A 25,177-nucleotide genomic window follows, 5' to 3' on the forward strand; every position below is an offset into this window, starting at 1 on the left:
GTTTATTCCTAGGTGTTTAATTCTTTTTATTGCAATGGTGAATGGGATTGTTTCCTTAATTTCTCTTTCTGATCTTTTGTTGTTAGTGTATGGGGATGCAAGAAATTTCTTTGCATTAATTTTGTATCCTGCAACTTTACCAAATTCATTAATTATTAGCTCTAGTAGTTTTCTGGTGGCATCTTTAGCATTATCTATGTCATCTGCGAACATTGAGAGTTTTACTTCTTCTTTTCCAATTTGGATTCCTTTTATTTCTTTTTCTTCTCTGATTGCTGTGGCTAGGACTTCCAAAACTATGTTGAATAATAGTGGTGAGAGTGGGCAACCTTGTCTTGTTCCTGATCTTAGAGGAAATGCTTTCAGTTTTTCACCATTGAGAATGATATTTGCTGTGGGTTTGTCGTATATGGCCTTTATTATGTTGAAGTAGGTTCCCTCTATGCCCAGTTTCTGAAGAGTTTTTATCATCAATGAGTGTTGAATTTTGTCAAAAGCTATTTCTGCATCTATTGAGATGATCATATGGTTTTTGTTCTTCAATTTGTTAATAGGGTGTATCACATTGATTGATTTGTGTATATTGAAGAATCCTTGCATCCCTGGAATAAATCCCACTTGATCATGGTGCATGATCCTTTTAATGTGTTGTTGGATTCGGATTGCTAGTATTTTGTTGAGGGCTTTTGCATCTATATTCATCAGTGATATTGGTCTGTAATTTTTTTTTTGTAATATCTTCGTCTGGTTTTGGTATCAGGGTGATGGTGGTCTCATAGAATTACTTTGGGAGTGTTCCTTCCTCTGTAAATTTTTGGAAGAGTTAGAGAAGGATGAGTGTTAGCTCTTCTCTAAATATTTGATAGAATTCACCTGTGAAGCCATCTGATCCTGGACTTTTGTTTGTTGGAAGATTTTTATCACAGTTTCAATTTCAGTACTTGTGATTGGTCTGTTCATAATTTCTATTTCTTCCTAGTTCAGTCTTGGAAGGCTATACTTTTCTAAGAATTTGTCCATTTCTTCCAGGTTGTCCATTTTACTGGCATAGAGTTGCTTGTAGTCGTCTCTTTGTATTTATGCGGTGTCTGTTGTAACTTCTCCTTTTTCACTTCTAATTTTATTGATTTCAGTCCTCTCCCTCTTTTTCTTGGTGAGTCTGGCTAATGGTTTATCAATTTTGTTTATCTTCTCAAAGAACCAGCTTTTAGTTTTATTGATCTCTGCTATTATTTTCTTTGTTTCTATTTCATTTATTTCTGCTCTGATCTTTATGATGTCTTTCCTTCTACTAACTTTGGGTTTTGTTTGTTCTTCTTTCTCTATTTCTTTTAGGTGTAAGGTTAAATTGTTTATTTGAGATTGAGATTTTTCTTGTTTCTTGAGGTACGATTGTATTGCTATAAACTTCCCTCTTAGAACTGATTTTGCTGAATCCCATAGCTTTTGGATTGTGGTGTTTTCATTGTCAATTTTCTCTATGTATTTTTTGATTTCCTCTTTCATTTCTTCAGTGATCTCTTGGTTATTTAGTAACATATTGTTTAGCCTCCATGTGTTTGTATTTTTTACGTTTTTTCCCCTGTAATTGATTTCTAATCTCATAGCATTGTGGTCAGAGAAGATGCTTGGTATGATTTCAACTTTCTTAAATTTACCATGGCTTGATTTGTGACCCAAGATGTGATCTACCCTGGAGAATGTTCCATGTGCACTTGAGAAGAAAGTGTAATCTTCTGTTTTTGGATGGAATGTCCTATAAATATCAATTAAATCTATCTGGTCTATTGTGTCATTTAAATCTTGTGTTTCCTTATTAATTTTCTGTCTGGATGATCTGTTCATTGGTATAAGTTAGGTGTTAAATTCCCCTACTATTATTGTGTTACTGTCATCTTCCTCTTTTATGGCTGTTAGCATTTGCCTTATGTATTGAGGTGCTCCTATGTTGGGTGCATATATATTTATGATTGTTATATCTTCTTCTTGGATTGATCCCTTGATCATTATGTAGTGTCTTTCCTTGTCTCTTGTGACATTCTTTATTTTGAAGTCTATTTTACCTTATATGTGTATTGCTGCTCCAGCTTTGATTTCCATTTGCATGAAATATATTTTTCCATCCCGTCACTCTCAGTTTGTATGTGTCCCTAGGTCTGAAGTGGGTCTCTTGTAGATAGCATATATATGGTTCTTGTTTCTATATCCATTCAGCGAGCCTGCGTCTTTTGGTTGGAGCATTTAATACTTTCACGTTTAAGGTAATTCTTGATATGTATGCTCCTATTACCATTTTCTTAATTGTTTTGGGTTTGTTTTTATAGGTCCTCTTGTATTTCCCACTTAGTGAAGTGCCTTTTTCATTTGTTGTAGAGCTGGTTTGATGGCGCTGAATTCTCTTAGCTTTTGCTTGTCTGTGAATCTTTTGACTTCTCAGTCGAGTCTGAATGAGATCCTTGCTGGGTAGAGTAATCTTGGTTGTAGGTTCTTCCCTTTCGTCACTTTAGATATATTGTGCCACTCCCTTCTGGCTTGTAGAGTTTCTGCTAAGAAATCAGCTGTTAACCTTATGGGAATTCCCTTATATGTTATTTGTCATTATTCCCTTGTTGCTTTTAGTAAATTTTCTTTGTCTTTAATTTTTTTCAATTTGATTAGTCTGTGTCTTGGCATGTTTCTCCTTGGGTTTATCCTGCCTGGAACTCTCTGTGCTTCCTAGACTTGGGTGGCTATTTCCTTTCCCATATTAGGGAAGTTTTCAACTATAATCTCTTCAAATATTTTCTTGAGTCCTTTCTCTCTCTCTTCTCCTTCTGGAAGTCCTATAATGTGAATGTTGGTGTGTTTAATGTTGTCCCAGAGGTCTCTTAGGCTGTCTTCATTTCTTTTCATTCTTTTCTCTTTATTCTGCTCTGTGACAGTGAATTCCAGCATTCTGTCTTCCAGGTCACTTATCCGTTCTTCTGCCTCAGTTTTTCTGGTATTGATTCCTTCTAGTGTATTTTTGATTTCCATTATTGTATTCATCTCTGTTTGTTTGTTCTTTAATTTGTCTAGGTGTTTGTTCTTTAATTCTTCTAGGTCTTTGTTAAACATTTCTTGCATCTTCTTGATCTTTGCCTCCATTCTTTTTCCATGGTTCTGGATTATCTTCACTATCATTATTCCAAATTATTTTTCTGGAAGGTTGCCTATCTCCACTTCATTTAATTGTTTTTCTGGGGTTTTATTCTGTTCCTTCATCTAGTACATAGTCCTATGCCTTTTCATTTTGTCTATCTTTCTGTGAATGTGGTTTTTGTTCCACAGGCTGCAGGATTGTACTTCTTCTTGCTTCTGTTTTCTGTCCTCTGGTGGATGAGGCTATCTAAGAGGCTTGTGTAAGCTTCCTGATGGGAGGGACTGGTGGTGGGTAGAGCTGGGTGTTCCTCTGGTGGGCAGAGCTCAGTTAAACTTTAATCTGCTTGTCTGCTGATGGGTGTGGCTGGGTTCCCTCCCTGTTGGTTGTTTGGCCTGAGGCAACCCAACACTGGAGGCTACAGGCTCTTTGGTGGGGCTAATGGTGGACTTCTGGAGGGCTCATGCCAAGGAGTACTTCCCAGAACTTCTGCTGCCAGTGTCCTTGCCCCTGCAGTGAACCACAGCCACCCCTTCCTTTGCAGGACACCCTCCAACACTAGCTGGTATGTCTGGTTCAGTCTCCTATGGGGTTACTGCTCCTTTCCCCTGAGTCCTGTGCACACTACTTTGTGTGTGCCCTCCAAGAGTGGTGTCTCTGTTTCCCCCAGTCCTATCGAATTCCTGCAATCAAATCCTGATAGCCTGCAAATTCTGATTCTTTAGGAATTCCTCCTCCCGTTGCCAGACCCCCTGGTTGTGAAGACTGACATGGGGCTCAGAACCTTCACTCCAGTGGGTGGTCTTCTGTGGTATATGTGTTCTCCAGTTTGTGAGTCACCCACGCAGCCTTTATAGTATTTGATTTTATTGTGTTTGTGCCCATCCTACTCTCTCATTGCAGCTTCTCCTTTGTCTTTGAATGTGTGGCATCTTTTTTTGGTGAGTTCCAGTGTCTTCCTGTCGATTCTTCAGAAGTTAGTTGTGCTTCCAGTGCTCTCACAAGAGGGAGTGAAATTGTCAAGGCTCCCCAGTCTTGGACTACCTTTTCTGAGGACTCTACAACTGTGACAGAGAGATGAGGTGGTGGGACCATCCTGTTAATAACCAGCATCTGAGTGAAGTGCAAACTGCTTTACACTTGTGTGGGATTAGCCTCCAAGCTCCCTCATGAGGAGGATCTGACAGGAGCTACAACTCGGAGTGACCTGTCATTCAGTCCCTTCCCACCCCCACCTTGGCAGGCTCTGACTTCCGTCAGCAGATAGGCATGAGTTTTGTCAGGCAGTTTCTGATCATTTGATGTTCATGTGCCAGCTTACAGCTGGAGTCTGGTAGAAGGAAGTTGATTTAGTATTGAAAACACCATTTATGTTTTAGACTCTTCTTATGTCCTCTCTGCTTAGAGCATCCACATTTCTCCTGATCTATCCCAAAAGGGAACGAGCTAACTGGAAGAAATTTGAAGAGAAAAATATAAAGGAGGGGTGAAAGAAGGTGTGAAGACAGGGAGAGGCATGCTGGACCCTCACAGTCACATCAAAAAGCCTTTTCAGGATCTGTCACCCAGCTGAAGACATTAAAGATTGTTTCCTGTCAAAGAACATTTGGAGTCTTGAGTGTTGAGAAGGGCTCTGCTTGAAACCATTATATTCAGAAGGTACCTGAAGAGATGTGTCCTCTTCAAGAGAGATGGTCATGTCCCAGGAAAGAGCTTTAAGGGCAATCCCAAGTGGCCCCATCACTACAGCTGAGTGACCTTGGGCACATTAACCCCCTTGACCCTATGTTTTCTCATGTATAAAATAGTGATAATGGGATGGTTTGTTGGGATGATTGAGTGGGACAGTATATGTGAAGTGGTTAGAACAATGCCTGGGGCATTTTAAGTGTTCAATAAATGTTCCTTATGATCTATTACTGAACATGGTTGATGAATAGAGGCTAAGAGGAAGTTACCACATGAATAATATATGGATCACCAGTTTTCAGACTCTTAAAGGACCATATAATTCATTCATCATGAGCCACCAGACTGGACACAATTTTGCCTGCCCTTGGGATTCTGAAGTCTCTTCCAGAAGAAATGTTAATGACACATGTAATGATGTGTGGGCAAAATTCAAGGGATCAGCAAGGGATGATGAGATGCTCTGGGAGTAGCAACAGTGGGAAGGTACCACTGGACTTGATGGAAAGGTAGAGATGGCAGTGTTACTGGAACCCAGTGAGAGCTGGAGGCTTGCAGGAAGGGTTACTAGGAGGGGACTGTGGGGGTGAGGGGACATAGTCACTACCTAAAACTGCAGCATGGGGCAGGAAGGGGGCAAGCAAAACATACTGAGCTCTCTTTCTTCCCACTTTCTGATCTCCTACTGATGCCTCCTATTGGCTGAAGAGGCAAGTTGGCAAAGAAACCCTAATAAAGCAATTCATGCAGCCAGTCTCCTGGGGAACAGAGCAGAACAGAAAGATCTGCAGATGCGAAAGAGACTAATCACCACATTCACTAACTCTCATTTCACATATTGGGAATGTGGCAGTTAATGGAGTGCTCGGTTGGATAATCCATCAAGTAAATCAGCTCACAACTTCGTTATTTCCTTTAGTCTTCCTATCCTGTAACAAGATGAGCAGCAGTCAAAATGGCAGCTACCAAGGAAGAAGAAACTTTCCAACACACAGTCTGACCAGGAGGTGGGGGTGCTCAGAGTAGATCACATGGTCCTTCTGGTCGCCATGCACCTTGGGGCTGAGCCATAGCAGCTGGTAATATAATATTATTGGTCCTCAAACTGAACTGTGCATTCGTTAAGATTTCTAAACCACATAGTTTAAAAATCTTAGTCTGTTAAGGCTGCTATAACAAAATACTATAGACTGGGTGGTTTATAAACAGAAGAAATGTATTCCTCACAGTTCTGGAGGCTGGAAGTCCAAGATCAAGGCATCAGCAGATTCAATGTCTGGTGAGAGCCTGCTTCCTGGTTAATAAACACTTAGCCGTCTTCTTGCTGTGTCCTCACATGGCAGAAGGGGCAAGAGGGCTCTCTGGGGTCTCTTTTATAAGGGCACTAATCCCATTCGTGAGCACTCGACCTTCATGACTTAATCACCTTCCCAAAGCCCCACCTCCTAATACCATCACACTGGGGCTTAGGTTTCAACATAAGAATTCTGGACCATGGGAACTAAGCCACACATGGACAGTCATGTTGGGGAAGAGGAACACCTGAGGAGGATGCAGAGGTGCATACTTGAGACCCGTGCCAACAGGGGCTGAGGAGGGCAACAAAGGAAGAAGAAGACCTAGGACCCATCCCTGTGGCCCTTGAGAACTCTGAAGGTACCTCTAGGTGATGCTCATTTCATTCACTTCTGAGCCCCACTCTTGGGCAAGGTGATGTGGCTCTGCTGTTTACTCTGAACAGCACAAGCCCGGGATGAGTCCAGTGGTTAAAGGACTGTCTCACTCCAGGTCCTCCAGCAGGTTAATCCCCAGGGCTCCGTAAACAGAACCCAGCTCGCACAAGAGGCCCTGTTCCTTGACAGCCAGTTGAAGTGTATAGCAGAAAGATAAGGCGGGGGAGTGGGGGGTGGTCAATGGATTGACTTTTGTAACCCTGGATCACTCGTTCAATTTAGTCTATAGAGCATTTGAAGATTTTGCCATAGGGTGGGTGAGGAGTGCCTTTTGAGAGATGAATCTGGATGTTTCTTGAGAGAGGTAGAATGATGTGTAGTTTACTAGGACTGCTGTAAGAAACTACCACAGACTGGTGGATTAGATGACAGAAATTTATTGTCTCACAGTTCTGGAGGCTAGAAGTCCAAGATCAAGGTGTTGCCAGGTTTTGCTCCTTCTGAGGGCACTAGGGAGAATCTGTTCCACACCTCTCTTCTGGCTTCTGGTGGTTTTCTGGTCATCTTTGGTGTCTCATGGGTTGTAAGTGCATCACTCCAATCTCTTCCTTCATGTCCAAATGGCATCTCCCTGTGTGCATGTCTGTGTCCAATATCCCCTATTTCCAGGACACTGGTCATATCAGATCAGGGATCCACCTCACTCTAGTATGACTTCATCCTTACTTCTAACTTCTGTAACAGCTGTATCTCCAAATAATATCACATTCTGATATACTCAACATATGAACTTTGAGGGACATAATTCAACCCATAATAAATCATAAAGTAGAAAGAGCATATATTTTGAAATTGGAGAGACTGAGTTTGATCCTTTCTTTTGCCACTGCTTTTCTGATGCAGTTTTATTTTATCATCTGCAAAATAAGGATGGTATATTTAATAGACTTATTAGTAAAATATAAGTCATTGGTAAATTGAAGTACTATTTTATGTATCACCAGTTAACAAAAATATACTTTCAGTTAAACAATGGCATGTCATCGATTATAACACGCATCCCAATTTTAAAAATGTTACATTGTGAAAGAAAGTTTGTTTTAAAGTTAATGAAGATAAGGACTGAAAATAACATGTAAAATACCTTCTACAGGAATGTAAGAAGGTGAATGATAAAGGTACATCATTTTTCCTCTCACCCCTTTCCAGGAGAAATTTAAATAATTTACTAGGCAAGGGTAAAAATTCCTAAGGAAGTGAGTTCTGTGAAGTGTGTTATTCATAACACAACTATTATGATTGCTTCAAGTAGGGATGTCTTTTGGAGTTTCTCTCTTAAGGCTCCCACTCTTTATTCATATCTTGGCTAGTAAGTCCACTCATATGCATGGTCTAAGACCCAAAGACCCTTGGAGAAGTTTCTCTATTTTTTAGCTGGGATTGAATGTGGATTAGACAAATAGGAGACACCACTAGCTTTGAAGAGTGTTCAGTTCTGTGTTGATTAGGACTAACCTCCACATTGTAGGATATTTAGCATCTAGGGATGTCACCCCATTGTTGTGACAAACCCAGACACCTCTACACATTTCCACATATCCCCTGGGAAAGTGAGTATTGCCCCCATTGAGGACCACATGTGTCCAGGTGAGAGATCAGCTTCAGCCCAGGATGTTATGATAAGAGAAGGAGAAGCAAAGGTTGCTGAATACTCAGGCATATTTTCACTCTTAGGACCTGGTGAGCAGGAACCAACTGTGAGTCACACTAGTCAGGCAGCCAGAAATGATGCAAGCATGAAGACATAGCACAAAAATGGCATCAGGAAACTCAGGTTCCCACAGGTCACTTCTTTTTACATAACCAGCAAAATGTTACAGTGTTAGTCCTATTCAAGTAGAGAATCCACTTACTATGAAAATAAAAGCCATATTTCACTAGCACCAACCTCTCTACCCCTGTTGAGTGATTTTAAGGCCAGCGACTTGTTTGTTGCAGCTGTAGGGCAAACCTGCCAACCCCATGGCCAGGCACTTGAAATCAGCAGTCACAAGCAGCTGAAATTGAATAATGCTAATTCTGGTGACTCAGTGACTTATTATGTAAATTTTATGTGGTTTAATATGTCCCTTTGGAAGTTACATGGTTTGAAAAATTGTCTGTAATCAATCCTTTATTTTTCATCATAACATTATCCATTATTTATTCAGAGATAATTAGTTTCTCCTCACCCTCACTAAATAAATATTGAGGAAATATTTAAAGAATATCAGTTTGAAATAATATCTAATTATACGCCCACCCTGGGGGCCTTCACGTCTCTCTCTGGCACATGATGTCACTCTTCGCCAGCCCTGTTATCCTTGGGATGGGGCCTGTACTTCTCTAGGAAACCTTAGACCATTCAGTGACTGACATCAGTTTTGGCTCCTGACTTTACCTTCTCCCCACTTCTCCATCACATTGTTTAGCGCTCACCTCCCAATCACCTCACCTCCTTTGCCTATGTCAGTCCCAGCCCTTGGGAGCCTCTGGGAACAGGTGGCCATTCTGTGCATAGTCTTGAACTCTTTTTTTTTTTTTTTTTTTTTTTTTTGCGGTATGTGGGCCTCGCGCTGTTGTGGCCTCTCCCGTTGCGGAGCGCAGGCTCTGGACGCGCAGGCTCAACGGCCATGGCTCACGGGCCCAGCCGCTCCGCGGCATGTGGGATCTTCCCGGACCGGGGCACGAACCCGTGTCCCCTGCATCGGCAGGCGGGCTCTCAACCACTGCGCCACCAGGGAAGCCCCTTGAACTCTTTTTGATGACACACTGACCTTGTCCCCTACACAGTTCAATCTCCTTGGGCAGTGTTCAAGGCCCCCACTGTATCTCCAGTATGCCCAGTGGACAAACCAGATCTCCAGAGACACAACTACAGCCACAACTACTGACTTTCCCCAACAGTTCCATATCTTATGCCTGTTGTCTGGTTTGTGCATTACTTTGAGCAAGAGGATTTAGGTGAAAAAGCTTCAAATTTGCATGACTATATAACATAAAGATGAAAAATCCTACCTCTTGCAAGCTGTATGATATTGGGAAAGTTATAGGGTCTCTCTACCTCCCAGTAAAGGGAATAATAACAGTATGTACCTCACAGTGTTGTCATAAGGATGAAAAGAGAGTGCCTGTCAGAAGATTTGCCCATACACTTCACCAAAGAAGACAGGTGACAAATAAACACATGAAAAGATGCTCTACATCATTAGTTACTAGGAAAACCCAAATTAAAACCACAATGAGATACCACTACACACCTATTAGAATTTTAAAAGTTAAACATATACCTGTTTCACTCCTGGAGAGAAGAAATATATGTCCATACATGAATATTCATGGCAGCTTTATGTGTAACAGCCAAACTGGAAACAGTCCATCAATGAAATATTACTCAGAAATAAAAAAGATGAACTGTTAATGCACAAACAATGAATAAATCTCAAAATAATTACACTGAATGAAAGAATAAAGACAAAAAGACTACATAGTGTGTACAATTAATTTATATGTCATTATAGAGGATACAAACTGATTATGGTGACAGAGAACAGGCCAGTAGCTGCTTGGGAACAAGGGCAGGAAGGGGTGAGAGGAAGAATTAAAAGGGGGCATAAGGAAACCGTAGGCGGTAATGTGTGCCTTTACTTGATTGTGGGGATGGTTTCACAAGTCTATACACATACCAAAACTTACTGAATGGTACATTTTAAATAGATGTGGTTTATTTTATGTAAATTATACTTCAATAATGCATTTTTAAAAGTGAGTGCCTGTGACACACCAGGCCTTCCATAAGCATTAACTATTATAAACTTTACTGTTCTACTGAAAAATGTTTTAGATGAAATTCTTTAAAAGAGCATCTCATCCAAAGCAATATTCAATGATTGATTCTATCATCATCATATCATAACCCAGCTGCATTTTTTCCTTCTGTCTAGGGATGCTCATGAAGAAATATGAATTAAGAAAAATAGTCCAGACTTTGAGGTCAAAAAGCCTGAGCTCACTGCCCACTCTGTCATCCAGTACTTTGTACTGACATCTGACCTTGATTTTACTCATATATAAAATAGTATAAAGCTACACCACATGATTGCTATAAGAACCAAATAAAAAAATGTGTGTGAGTATGTTCTGTAAACCATAAGCAACACTGGGGTATCAGTCATTACAACTGCAGAGGAGAGAAGTGTTGACAGTTTTGCAGACTGGGTAACAGAAAGAAAGCAACATTTTTTAAAACCTTGACAAAAAAAAAAAAACCTCACACAAGAGCAAGAGCTAGACCCTCCATCTCTTCAGTTCCTTTACTCTGATATTCCCACATTCGAATTGCCTAGAACACCTTTAAAAATACAGATTTTGGGGATTCCCTTACTCCTATTGAATCAGGACCTGGAGTATAGGGATCAGGAATATCAGTGTTAAGGAAAGCTGCCCCATTGATTCTTTTTTATTATTATTAATTTTTATTGGAGTACGGTTGCTTTACAATGTTGTGTTAGCCTCCACTGCACAACAAAATGAATCAGCCATACACATACAGATAATCCCCTCCCTTTTAGACTTCCCTCCCATTTAGTTTACCACAATGCATTAAATAGAGTTCCCTGTGCTATACAGTATGTTCCCATCAGTTGTCTATTTTATACATAGTATCAATAATGTATACGTGTCAATGGAATATTACTGAGCCATGAAAAGAAATGAAATTGAGTTATTTGTAGTGAGGTGGATGGACCTACAGTCTGTCATACAGAGTGAAGTCAGTCAGAAAGAGAAAAACAAATACCGTATGCTAACACATACATATATATGGAATCTAAAAAAAAAAAAAAAGGTTCTGAAGAACCTAGGGGCAGGACAGGAATAAAGACGCAGACGTAGAGAATGGACTTGAGGACATAGGGAGAGGGAAGGGTAAGCTGGGACGAAGTGAGAGAGTGGCATGGACTTACATATACTACCAAATGTAAAATAGATAGCTAGTGAGAAGCAGCCGCATAGCACAGGGAGATCAGCTCAGTGCTTTGTGACCACCTAGAGGGGTGGCATAGGGAGGGTGGGAGCGAGGGAGACGCAAGAGGGAAGAGATATGGGAACATATGTATATGTATAACTGATTCACTTTGTTATAAAGCAGAAACTAACACACCATTGTAAAGCAATTATACTCCAATAAAGATGTTTTTAAAAAATACAAAAAAAAAAGAATTAAAAAAATGGCTTCACAAAGAAAGAAAGAAAGAAAGAATGTACATGTGTCAATCCTAGTCTCCCAATTCTTCACACCCCACACCTTTCTGCCTTGGTATCCATACATTTGCTCTCTACATCTGTGTCTCTATTTCTGCTTTGCAAATAAGATCACCTATACCATTTTCTAGATTCCACATATATGCGTTATTAAACTATATTTGATTTTCTGTTTCTGACTTACTTCACTCTGTATGACACTCTCTAGGTCCATCCATGTCTCTACAAATGACCCAATTTCATTCCTTTTTATGGCTGTGAGCCAACAATCCCACTACTGGACATATACCCAAAGAAAACCATAATTCAAAAAAACACATGCACCCCAATCTTCATAACAGCACTATTTACAGTAGTCAAGTCATGGAAGCAACCTAAATGCCCATCAACAGATGAATGGATAAAGAAGATGTGGTACATATATACAGTGGAATATTACTGTTGCCCATGATTCTGATGCAACCAGCAGCACCAGTCAATGGCTGGTCCTTTGGAAACAACTGCCTTGACCTTGACACCTTTCAATGAGAAACACCAGCCATCCTAGGCTCTATTGCTCAGGTTAAACCTGTCTTCAGTCTCCAGAAAAGAATGCATCTTCCATACTGACTGGGAATGCAGAATGTTTTGAAACATCTATGAGTGTTACGAGCATTTCCCCATCACCATTCTCCTCCTAGTCCTGAGCATCCATACTCAAGGGTCTCAATGGCCCTGAGATTATCCTTGGAATTATCTATCTTGGTAATGCAAATGTTTGTTACTTAACTTCTTTCCAAGCCAATCCTCTCCCTCACAAAACCAAGTCATCCAATGTTGCCTTGGATGGTCCACCTGAGGTGTGGTGTGATGTCTATGTGGGATGAGCATTTGAAAATCAAGAAGTGAGAAGAAAATCAGCAGGATTGATGCACATCAGCTATTTGCGCCTTTAGGGTGGTTAAAGCAGAGAAACAAAAACTAGGGTTTCCATCTTCTGTCTCTTATCATCTAAACCTGGCTAGGACTCTGTTCTTCTAGCCCTGAGGAAAGAACCTTTTCTGTGTCTTGAGAATCCACCTATAAGTTACTTCTTGGGGATTACTTCAAAATCTTCTACCAAAAGGCACCACATGAATATCATTAAATCTCTTATCATATGGCTCATGATGTTATGAATTTGGACCAAGTGTTGCAAAAATGCCTCTAGACGTCAGGCGGGGGAATTCATTGAGGGTGAAGAGCTTGGAGAATGGAGAATGAATGCCCATCTGAATGGTGCAGCCCCCAATGTTTGCCATGTATGAATGTAGCCCCAGGTTGCCAGATAATCTGATTTTTTTCCAAAGGGAGGGAAATAGAAATAGTGCCTCTTTTCTGTTGGCAAATTAAGAGAACACTACATTTAAGTAGGACGAATAAAACACCTCTTGGTCAGTGTGAACTGCAGACTACCAGTTTGTGACCTCTGATTTTTACTATTACTCGAAACCTCTTAATAAACTGAAAAAAACTATGCCAATACAGTAAATCCTTGTACCCACACAGTTAACCAATAACATATGCAATCCTGCACCCCCCCAGAATGAACATTTTAAAGGATATAAAATTCAGCTCAAATAGAAGCTGAGTCTTCACTGGAAGAGTCAAATAACCATTGGTCTGTACAGTAGCTTGTTGTCAACTGCTAATCAGCAGTGGGTTGGGGTTTGGTTTTTCTGTCTCTTGCACAGGGACATAAAAGTACCATACTCTCCTCCTCACAACCTGGATCATTCATCCCACCAGGAATAGCAGATGGAGTTCCTTACAGGGTAACCTTCTCTCACACAGGGCCCTGCATAGGAAGGGACAGGGACAGGGACAGGGACCAAGCCCTGAGCTCAAGAGTGTATCCAATTTTCTTTGCTGGATAACATGTACACACATGATATGGTCAAAAATGGTTTCCCTCATTTTACTGAGAAATTTTCCTTGTACTCTAATGAAAGTGGGGAGATGTTTTTCACAGTTTGTGCTAATGAATGACTCTTGGGAAGTATCCAATAACGACTGAAAAAAATTGCACAGCCTAAAAGTTGAGAATTATGTTTTATTCAGAGGACATTCTGAGCACTTCAAGCCTGGGAGATAGCATCTCAAATAACCCTGAGAGACTGCTCCCAAGAAGCAAGGTGGGGAGCCAGGATATATAGGAGTTTTGGCAACAAAGACCAGGTAGTGGGAACATCAAATGATTACTCTTAATTAAAGAAAACCATATATCTCAAGTTAATGAAATTTAGCACTTTTCTATGTATGGGAAGATGCAAGAGTCTGGGCTCACTGAAATCATTCCTTTGATATGCACCTCAGCTACCCGGGGCCAGTATCCTGCTTCTCTCCATCCTGAGTCCCCTCAGGGTGCCCCGTGGGGGTGGCTGCAGTGGCTGAGGGCTTGACAGCCGGCAGTCCATTTGTCTCCATCCTGAGTTCCCTCAGGGCTCACCATCAGGGTGGCTATAATGTGATGGCTTGGTGGCTGCAGCATCCTTTGTTTACTGATATGGCAGGCAATATTTTTCATTCACAAAATGATGTATCTGTTTGAAACCTGACAGTTCATGTATGCTCCAATTGACTTATAAAATATGAGTGATGGATATCTCCCATTGAGAGATACTGTAGGACCTTGGGTTATCTGTAACTTGGTCCTCTAAGGCTTCACAGAATATAAATGGTGTTGAGTATTCTTACTTGAGACAGACGTGGAAGAGAAGAACTTTAGTGGTGGGAGTACGAGCAGAAAGCAGATGGCATACACAAAGTTTCACTCAAAGAGCTAAATTCTTCACAGAGGGACTCTTTGCATGTGCCTGGGCAGGCGTAAGGGAGCTGACAAAGAACGGCGTGGCAGCAGCAGAAAGCCATTACCATCCCTCTGTCTGAGGGTCAGGACTGTGTCACCAAATCCTGGCGGCATCTCCCTCTTGGATGGGAGTCCCTAGCAGACTTGTGTGTGTAGAGGGGCGGAGACACTGCCCATGTCCTTCTGATCTCCTGCCAAGTCTCCCCTCTGGCTGCCTCTGCCCAGAACCCAGAGGTCAAGGGGGCCCAGGAAAGTCAGTCCATAAAAGTCAGCCTCCAGGGGCACAGAGTGTGGCAGAAAGTGAGAGAGAAATGGAGAGTTATTACCACAGAAGGCCTGGGAAATCTTCGCTCCTGGAACATTAGAGCACAAAGGGACTTTTCATCCTCTAATCCTCTAACCCTCACTGGTTGATGAGGAAACTGAGGCCCTGGGGACTGAAATGACTGAGTCAACATGTGTAAACCCAACAAAAGGCACACTTGAGACCACAGGCAGTTATCTTCATATCCCTTCTCATGCCTTTCCCCTTCAATATGCTGAGATTCATGAACTATGACACTCATACTAGAGTAGCGTTGGCTAAAATGGGGCTTCTACATGGTCATTTGCCCTGACTGTGCCCCTCAGACTTCAGGATTGAATACAGATTTATTTTCTCCTGAACCCAAATGTGCCCTCAGACTCTTTCTCATCCTGAGGCTCCAGGCAGCCCCTAATAATCAATCCATCTTGTTGCCCTGTTATTTAACAATACAAGGTGCTCTAAACCCTTAAATACAAAGCTCAGATTATTCTATGATTTTCCTCCTTGAAACATGGCTTATTCTCTGAAGATGCATCCTTGAAGACATCCAAACTGCTCACCCTGTTGACTTGGTGGAGGGCGTTGACAGTTTGGAAGGAGACAGAGCACCGTAAGATGAATCCTTGTGAAGGATAATGATACGAAGCTCTGATCGCTGATGGGTTTCCTCTTTCTTTCTCCTGCAGGTTGACAGAACAGAGGTGATTCGCACCTGCATCAACCCAGTGTATTCAAAACTGTTTACCGTGGACTTTTATTTTGAGGAGGTGCAGCGCCTGCGGTTTGAGGTCCACGACATCAGCAGCAACCATGATGAGCTGAAGGAGGCTGACTTCTTGGGTGGTATGGAGTGCACACTTGGCCAGGTGAGCCATGGTGCCCTTCCTCCCTTTTTGCCTGAGGGCCTTTCTCCCTCCTTTTGTCCTCTCTCCTCTCATTCAACCCTTGCTTTCTTTCTGCTGTTGATTTTATTTTCTTTAACATGCAGCATTTCGTGATGTTCCATGCACTGCCGTGTCCATTATATTCAACATTATACTTACATCTGGATGATGCTGCAAATATATCATGTTACTTATCTGGTAAAGTTAATCATTTTTGCTTTCTGAATTCCTTCATTCTGTCAGTCATTTATTTAACAACTATTTATGGAGCACCTGCTCTGCTCCGGTTGAGTGTCTGCTATAGCCTTATCCTGATACATCATAACCGTCCATCTCCCAACTCAACTACGGGAACAGCCACACAGGGAGTATCCCTGAGTCACGTGTATTCCAAGCCTCTGGTGACAAAAATAGCCCAAGAGAGGGCTAAATAGATAGTTGGTGAATGAATAAATGCTTTACTTAATCCTCACAACAATGATGGTAAATAAACATCATTATGATATCCATTTGTCAGTGAGAAACGAAGACTTAGAGAGGTAAGCGACTTGCCTGAGGTCCTGCACTAACGAGGGCAGAGTTACAACCAGGTGAGCCTCACTCCACACCCCATCATCTTGCCTTTATTACACCTTTCCTTTTTCCCTTCCCTTACTGCTGTACCCAGAACTTGAGTAGGTGCTGAGGAGAAATCTAAATGAAGAAATAGTCCCTGTGCCCAAGACTAATTGGAGAAGGCACAGTATATGCCCCTCAGATAGAGCCATTCATGATGCCCTCTAAGCCATCATGAGACAACATATCCTGGGCTCTGTACATAGGGTTGTGGGTCTGCAGGGAAGGGAGAGCCTTCTGCTGGGGAGAATCAGAGAAAGCATTGTGGAGCCAAACTTTGAAAAAATATGGTCAAGGGATTGAAGGAGAAGGAGGAGGGAAGTCTTTCAGGCAAAAAAGCAACATGAAGCACAGAGGTCAGAGTAACCATGCAGGGCTAAGGGGCGGGAGGACCAGCCAGTCTTAATCAGGGTCAGATGCTGATTTACTAGGAAACCAGTGCAGCTTAAAATTCAGAGCCCCTCACTTGTGTGGACACTTCCAAAGCTCTGTGTCACATTTTTATTTGTAGTTTTGTACTTTTTTCACAAAGAAGGATTCCAAATTATATAAACCTCACAAAACCTGAATTAATCCCATGCAGAGGTAAGGGCCTTATTTAGGGATTAGTAAGAAAGAGTCTGCCTGGCAGAGAGATGGCAAGGATGCATGTTTGTTTGCTGTTTTCACCCTGCCTCATGCCACTTGTCACTAAAGGAAATTTCTCCCATGTGAGCAGTGACAAAATAGACGAGCCCTCATTTACCCTTTTCCGGCAAATATAGTGATTGGTTTCATAAGATTGTTCCTTGCTCCTTCAGTAAAAGCCAAAAGGCTACTGCGGAAGTAGAGCTGAGGGGAGGCAGACAGAGAACCTGGGATGTTCTCCCTCATATATTATATGATGGTCATTATATCTCTCTCTCATGGCTTTTGGAAAGAGTCGAGAGCAGATAGTTCTAGAGTCTTGCCAGGTATGGTGTCCTATAAGTAAGCATTGAATGAATGAATGAATGAATGAAAGGGTAGTGGATTTGCGATGGAATTCTGCAATGTATAAATAAAATTAAAAGGTGACTAAAATGGCAGTTTTATAGATATAAAGGAACCATTCTAAGATTCTCCCTTAGACAATGGGCATCCCTTCTATGTATAAAAGTTATATTCTGTCCCAAGAAATAAATGTAGATCCATTAAGAGTCATGTAAATAAAATATCTTTTATCTAAAGCTTTCATAATTTTTTTCTGTGTGAATGACCCTCAAACTTTCATAATGTTCATCTTCCCATATTCAGCCAGTCCTTGACCCTCTACTTTGTGCCAGGCAGTGTGCCAGGAGCCAATGATAGAGTGGGAGGCCAGAAGCATTGTCCTTGCCCTCAAGCAGCTCACAATCTAGTTTGGGATAAAGATGTAAAAAAAAACAATTAAACAAACAACTAATTAAATCACAACCATTCTTAAGGAGAAATACAGAAGAGGAGAGCAAACAATGAGAGGATGGCCTCAGGTGGACAAGGGCTCAAACAAGGCTTCCAGAGGGAAGTGACATTTCCACTGAAACTGGAAGGGAGCGTGAGCATGAGCAGGGAGAGGAAACGCATTCTGAGCAGATGGGAATGCTGTGTACAGAGTCTCTGGATTCAGGAAGAAGTTTGGCATATGGTATCTTCATTTGGACTTCCCAAGAAGCCGACTCTGAGATAGGAAGTCAAAGGAGGTGTAGGAAGCACCATGGTGGAGTGGAGAAGTGAGGCAGGAACGGGAGGGCAGCCTGGGAGGGTGTGTTGTCCAGCCAGCTACTGGACATGGGTAGCTGGAATGTAACTGGGCTACGACATTCTGGAGGCCAGTGCAGAGCAAACACCACAGAGTGATCCCACCCTTGGGATGAGGGAACTGGAGCTTTTATACATGTGGGAGTGTATATACTCTCAACAGTCATTGAGGGCTGTTCCCAGCATGGAAATAGTAATCCCCTAGCATTTTTGGCTTATTGCATGGGTGGGAAAGACCAGAAGAAGTTTTCAAGCAAAGAAACACAAGTGCTAGTGGTCAGAAGTCAGTGCTGTGCACTCAGGTCATAGGGCCTGGGGATAAGAGCAGGTTACTGAGAGCATCTGCTATATAGACTCTGGTTGTCCCCCACCCAGTAGCCAATCTCCTCCCTCTTTCAGCTGTCAGACCCTGATCATTTTCAGACCATTTTCCACCATGTGGCCATGTAGAAAATAGCTCTATCCCTAGCTCAAAAAGTGAATCCTGAGGAATCTCCACCAGTCATATGAATCCCATCCCCTTTTGCCAGACATTGGTTTAGGGGTGGGCTTGTGAGCAGTTTTAACCAATAAGACATAAGAAATTTTCTTGGAAAGGTTTCCTAGCCTTAGAAAAAGAGACACACATGAAGATTCCTGGAACCACCGCAGTTGTCTTGCAGGAGACTGTGGATGAGAGCAGCCCTTGGGGAGGTCAGAGCCAAGAGATATGGCAGGACAGTCCTGACACCCCATACCTGGAGCCCACCGACCTGTGCACTCCTCATTAGGAGGGAGTAAGGTGTCCTGCTGTCAAAGCCCTTTGGGGTGAGGTTTCCCATTACTCAAGTGTGAAGCATCAGGGTTGATATGGAGTAATGAGGAACTGAGAGATGGCCAGACGGCCTGGAGTGGAGGGAACAGAGAAACTGAGGGGTGCATTGGCATAATCGTCTTAATCTCTCAAGATGAGGAATATGTAGATGTGAGCACTGAGGGTGAATTACCAATAGTCCTTCCTAAGTATATTTTGATGCTTTTGGAAGGGCTTTCAAACTGATCATTTCACCTGGCTTTTTTTTTAATTTATTTTTTTGAAGTATAGTTGATTTATAATGTGTTAATTTCTGCTGTACAGCAAAGTGACTCAGTTATACATATATACATTTTTTTATATTCTTTTCCATTATAGTTTATCACAGGATATTGAATATAGTTCCCTGTGATATACAGTAGGACCTTGTTGTTTATCCATCTCACATATGCTAGTTTGCATCTGTTAATTTCAAACTCCCATTTCACTTGACTTTCCTGATGACACTGGGAGGACAGGTGTCATTATCCACATTTCATAGTAAAAAAAACTGAGAAACAGAAAGATTCAATGCCTTGACAGCCAAGACAGAAGTCAAGAGTTCTTGATCTTTAATTCAGAACTCTTTCTTCTGCCATTATTTAGGAAAAGATAATGTGGGGAGGCCCCCTGTTGTGAGAAATTTTTTTGACATTGTGGCTTGGGGGGGTAAAGACATGAGCAGCAAGTCAGCAATGCTTCCCGAGCCACACTACTTCACCCCCGGGTGACTTGCTGGCATTACTGGGTATCCTGCATATACTTAGACAACTACCCTCTCATAGTATAGGCCATGTGACTGCTGCCATTGACCTTTCCCACACTTTGGGGCGCCACTCATTGGCTTAAATCAATCAGGATGTCTTAATTTTGTGGCAACAGTGATTGATTCAAGGAAGGTATGTAACTATTCAGGTATAATGAGATGTAAATATATGTTTGCTGGAGCCTTCTGGGAAAGAAAGGTTAGGGCTGTGAGGTGGAAATGGATCCTGCAAGAGAAGAATGTGGAGCTACTGGGGAAAAAGAGAGAAATTGAGTGATGTTCTTTACACTCTAGATAGACTCTTGTCTGAAGCCAGCCTGTCCTGGGAATTTCAGCCAATAGCTTCCCTTTGGACTTCCCTGGTGGTCCAGTGGTTAAGAATCTGTCTTGCAATATAGGGGATGCCAGTTTGATCCCTGGTCAGGGAACTAAGATCCCACATGCCTTGGGGCAACTAAGCCTGTGTGCCACAACTACTGAGCCCACATGCCACAACTAAGACATGACACAGCCAAAAATAAATTAGTTAATTAATTTTAAAAAATAGCTTCATTTTGTTGTTTAAACCACTATAGGCTAATTTTTTTTTTTCGTTACATGGGCCTCTCACTGCTGTGGCCTCTCCCGTTGTGGAGCACAGGCTCCAGACGTGCAGGCTCAGCGGCCATGGCTCACGGGCCCAGCTGCTCCGTGGCATGTGGGATCTTCCCAGACCAGGACATGAACCTGTGTCCCCTGCATCGGCAGGCAGACTCTCAACCATTGCGCCACCAGGGAAGCCCTAGGCTAATTCTTTTTGCTACTTGTAACATGAAGTCTAACTGACTGAATCATACTCCATAGAACCCCTTTTCCAGACCATAGAGACTTCTTTAAATTCCAAGCTCCTGTAACCCATCTCCATTTCATTCATGCAGCTCATTCTACATTGCCTTGAGAAGTTCCTTTTTATCAGTTCATTAAAATAATTTCTCTCTATAGTTAACACTTATTTTTATATTTATCTGGTTCCCAGATTACAAGTTTCTGAAACCAGAGGCCACATTCAGCACTTCTTTGTGTCTAAGGCAACGTCATCCTTTATATATCACACATGCTCAAGTCAAATTTATTGATTAGTTAATTTTGAAAATTTCAGATCAGTATGGACTTTTATTTTGACATTATAAGTTTCATTCTTTCATTTATTCGTTTTTTCAACAAGCATTTAGCGAGTGCCCTGGGTACACCAAATACTGTGCTAGGTGCTAGAGGCACAAAGATGAAAAAGAAAGGAGCCCTGCACCAGAAGAGCTTATAATTAGCCAAGAGACACAGACCAGTAAATAAATCATCAAAATGCATATTACTATGTGCTATAATGAGTTGTGTTCCAAGGGCTATGGTGGAAAGACTTGCCTCTGCCTAGAGTTAAGCATTGAGGAGGTCTCATAAGAAAATTGTCTCACTCTGGACCTGAATCTCAAAGAGTGGGTAGGGATTCACAAGCAGAGAAAATAAATGACTCTCCAAGCAAAATGACTGGTACACACCAAGGCACAGCAACATGAGAACGTTAGAGAACTCCAAGTAACCCAGCATGGAGGGATGGGCAAGTGAGTGGGGAAAGGGATAAATGAGGCTAGGCAGGAGAGGGGGAGCTGACCATGTGGTTTTATGAGCCTTTCACTAAAGTTTGGAGAGCTCGGACTTGATGCACTGAAGGCCCTGAGGGGCTTTAACAAGGGCAGGGCCAAGACTGGATGTGTGTATTAGAAAGATCACTTGGGCATTCCTGTAAATGGTGGATGGGTGAGGACGGATGTGGAGGCAGGGAAACCAGTTAGGAGGTTGTCAAAATAATAGAAAACAGCTGAGGAGAGCAGTGGTGATGAAAGTTGAGAAGAGGAGACACAGAGGGAAGTTTGTTCAAGAGAACAACCAGCAAGTCTTAGAGACTGGGTGTGAGATGAGAGGTCCACTGGCATCTGGCTTAGGTTACTGGAGGAGTGACTTGGCTGTCTTGAGGGGAATTGGACTGAGGTGTGGGATGGGGAGTAGGACGTAATGCTGATGCCTTAAGTTCAGGATGTCTAGGAAGAGCCCAGAGGAGATTGCCACTTGGTGGCTTGACCACGTGGATCTGACGATGACACAGATTCGGGAGCTGACTCCCTATAGATGGTAGTTGGTAGCAGGAAAGTAATGAGATCTCTCAAAGTGACTGTTTTATTTTTACTTTTGGAAGAAAATTCTTTGAACATGCCACATATGAACAACTCATAAAGGGTTTTTTTTTTAAAAATCGCTGGGTATGTAAGAACATTTCATTTTCTTAGGTGAAAGTGTGAACTTAATGTCTTGAAATCAAAATCCTTTTCTATGTGTAGAGTAACACACAGACAAATGCGGTTGTCATGAGAGCTCTGTGAAGGGGGGCAGACTTCTTCACTCCATAGTTTGACAAGTTGTTACCCTTTGGCGAGGATGGAAGTTTTTCTTGTTTTTTTCAAATTTTTCTCTCTACTATGATCAAGCAAAAAAAAAATCATTTTTCTTCTTCATAACTTCAGCAATGAAAGAAGATTCCTTTTCCTTGCACTGTTCAGTTGGGCAGGGGATGGTGGACGTGGGAGCTGTAGGAATGTCATGATCGGGTCCGAGGCGCTGTTTCATGATGCTACACCATGAAGCTGGGTGGATTAGGGTCATATCCCAGCTCAGCTGTGCTCAGGTATATGTCCGGAGGCAAATTCCTGCAGCTACTTAAACCTCAGTCTCTTCATTTGCAAAATGGATATAATAATGCTGGACTCAAGAAATAGTGTGACGGGGGAGGAGCTTCAAGATGACGGAAGAGTAAGACACGGAGATGACCTTCCTCCCCAGAAATACATCAGAAATACATCTACATGTGAAACAACTCCTACAGAACACCTACTGAACGCTGGCAGAAGAACTTAGACCTCCCAAAAGGGAAGAAACTCCCCCACGTACCTGGGTAGGGGAAAAAAAAAAAAAAGAAAAAACAGAGACAAAAGAATAGGGACGGGACCTGCACCAGTGGGAGGGAGCCGTGAAGGAGGAGAGGTTTCCACACACTAGGAAGGGCCTTCGTGGGCGGAGACTGTGGGTGCCGGAGGGGGGAAGCTTTGGAGCCACAGAAGAAAGCGCAGCAACAGGGGTGCGGAGGGCAAAGTGGAGAGATTCTGGCACAGATGATCAGAGCCCACCGGCACTCACCGGCGCCCCTCAGGCTGGTGCAACATCACGCCGGTCTCTGCTGCCACAGGCTCGCCCCGCATCCGTACCCCTCCCTCCCCCACGGCCTGAGTGAGTCAGAGCCCCCGAATCAGCTGCTCCTTTAACCCTTTCCTGTCTGAGCGAAGAACAGACGCCCTCAGGCGACCTAAACGCAGAGTGAGTCCAAATCCAAAGCTGAACCCCGGGAGCTGTGTGAAGAAAAAAGAGAAAGGGAAATTTCTCCCAGCAGCCTCCGGAGCAGCGGATTAAATCTCCACAATCAACTTCATGTACCCTGCATCTGTGGAATACCTGAATAGACAAAGAATCATCCCAAATTGAGGAGGTGGACTTTGGGAGCAAAAATATGTATTTTTTTCCCTTTTTCTCTTTTTGTGAGTGTGTATGTGTATGCTTCTGTGTGTGATTTTGTCTGTATAGCTTTGCTTTTAACATTTGTCCTAGGGTCCTATCTCTCCATTTTTTGTTTTTTGTTTTTTGTATGACTTAAAAATATTTTTTTCTTAATAATTATCTTTTATTTTAATAACTTTATTTTATTTTATTTTAGCTTCTTTCTCTCTTTCTTTTCTTTCTTTCTTTCTTTCTTTCATTCTTTCTTTCTTCTTTCTTTCTTTCTTCTTTTCTCCCTTTCATTATGAGCCATGTGGAAGAGAGTCTCTTGGTGCTCCAGCCAGGCATCAGGATGGTGCCACTGAGGTGGGAGAGCGAAGTTCAGGACACTGGTCCACAAGAGACCTCCCAGCTCCACGTAATATCAAACAGAGAAAATCTCCCAGAGATCTCCATCTCAATGCCAAGACCCAGCTCCACTAAATGACCAGAAAGCTACAGTGCAGGACACCCTATGCCAAACAACTAGCAAGACAGGAACACAACCCCATCCATTAGCACAGAGGCTGCCTAAAATCATAATAAGGCCACAGACACCTCAAAACACACCACCAGACGTGCACCTGCCCACCAGAAAGACAAGATCGAGCCTCATCCACTGACACTAGTCCCCTCCACCAGGAAGCCTACACAACCCACTGAAGCAAACTTAGCCATTGGGGACAGACACCAAAAACAACAGAAACTATGAACCAGCAGCCCGCAAAAAGGAGACCCAAAACACAGTAAGTTAAGCAAAATGAGAAGACAGAGAGACACACAGCAGATGAAGGAGCAAGGCAAAAACCCACCAGACCTAAAAAATGAAAGGGAAACAGGCAGTCTACCTGAAAAAGAATTCAGAATAATGATAGTAAAGATGATCCAAAAACGTGGAAATAGAATGGAGAAAATGCAAGAAACGTTTAACAAGGACCTAGAAGAACTAAAGAGCAAGCAAACAATGATGAACAACACAAGAAATGAAATTTAAAATTCTCTCGAGGGGATGAATAGCAGAATAACTGATGCAGAAGAACGGATAAGTGACCTGGAAGATAAAATAGTGGAAATAACTACTGCAGAGCAGAATAAAGAAAAAAGAATGTAAAGAATTGAGGACAGTCTCAGAGACCCCTGGGACAACATTAAATGCACCAACATTTGAATTATAGGGGTTGGAGAAGAAGAAGAGAAAAACAAAGGGACTGAGACAATATTTGAAGAGATTATAGTTGACAACGTTGCTAATATGGGAAAGGAAATAGTTAATCAAGTCCAGGAAGCAGAGAGAGTCCCATACAGGGCAAATCCAAGGAGAAACACACGAAGACACATATTAATCAAACTATCAAAAATTAAATACAAAGAACAAATATTAAAAGCAGCGAGGGTAAAACAAAAAGTAACACATAAGGCAATCCCCATAAGGTTAACAGCTGATCTTCCAGCAGAAACTCTGCAAGCCAGAAGGGAGTGGCAGGACATATTTAAAGTGATGAAGGAGAAAAACCTACAACAAAGATTACTCTACCCAGCAAGGATCTCATTCAGATTTCACAGAAAAATTAAAAGTTTACAGACAAGCAAAAGCTAGGAGAATTCAGCACCACCAAACCAGCTTTACAACAAATGCTAAAGGAACTTCTCTAGGCAAGAAACACAACAGAAGGAAAACACCTACAATAACGAACCCAAAACAATTAAGGAAATGGGAATAGGAACATACATATTGATAGTTACCTTAAATATAAATGGATTAAATGCTTCAACCAAAAGACATAGACTGGCT

General features: G+C 42.1%; 1 protein-coding gene across 1 annotated transcript in view; it reads left to right on the forward strand.

Annotated features, from left to right (window-relative positions):
• CPNE4 (copine 4) overlaps positions 1-25,177 on the forward strand; it is a gene marked incomplete at its 3' end in the record, with an annotated part of 615,561 nt that overhangs the window by 375,892 nt on the left and 214,492 nt on the right. Inside the window, exon 3 of the mRNA XM_079705040.1 lies at positions 15,602-15,781. Within this exon, the coding sequence (XP_079561166.1) occupies positions 15,602-15,781 (180 nt within the window). The remainder of the gene's footprint in view (positions 1-15,601; positions 15,782-25,177) is intronic.

This window comes from Hyperoodon ampullatus, assembly GCF_949752795.1.
Source record: "Hyperoodon ampullatus genome assembly, chromosome: 5".
Taxonomy (NCBI): Eukaryota; Metazoa; Chordata; class Mammalia; order Artiodactyla; family Ziphiidae; genus Hyperoodon; species Hyperoodon ampullatus.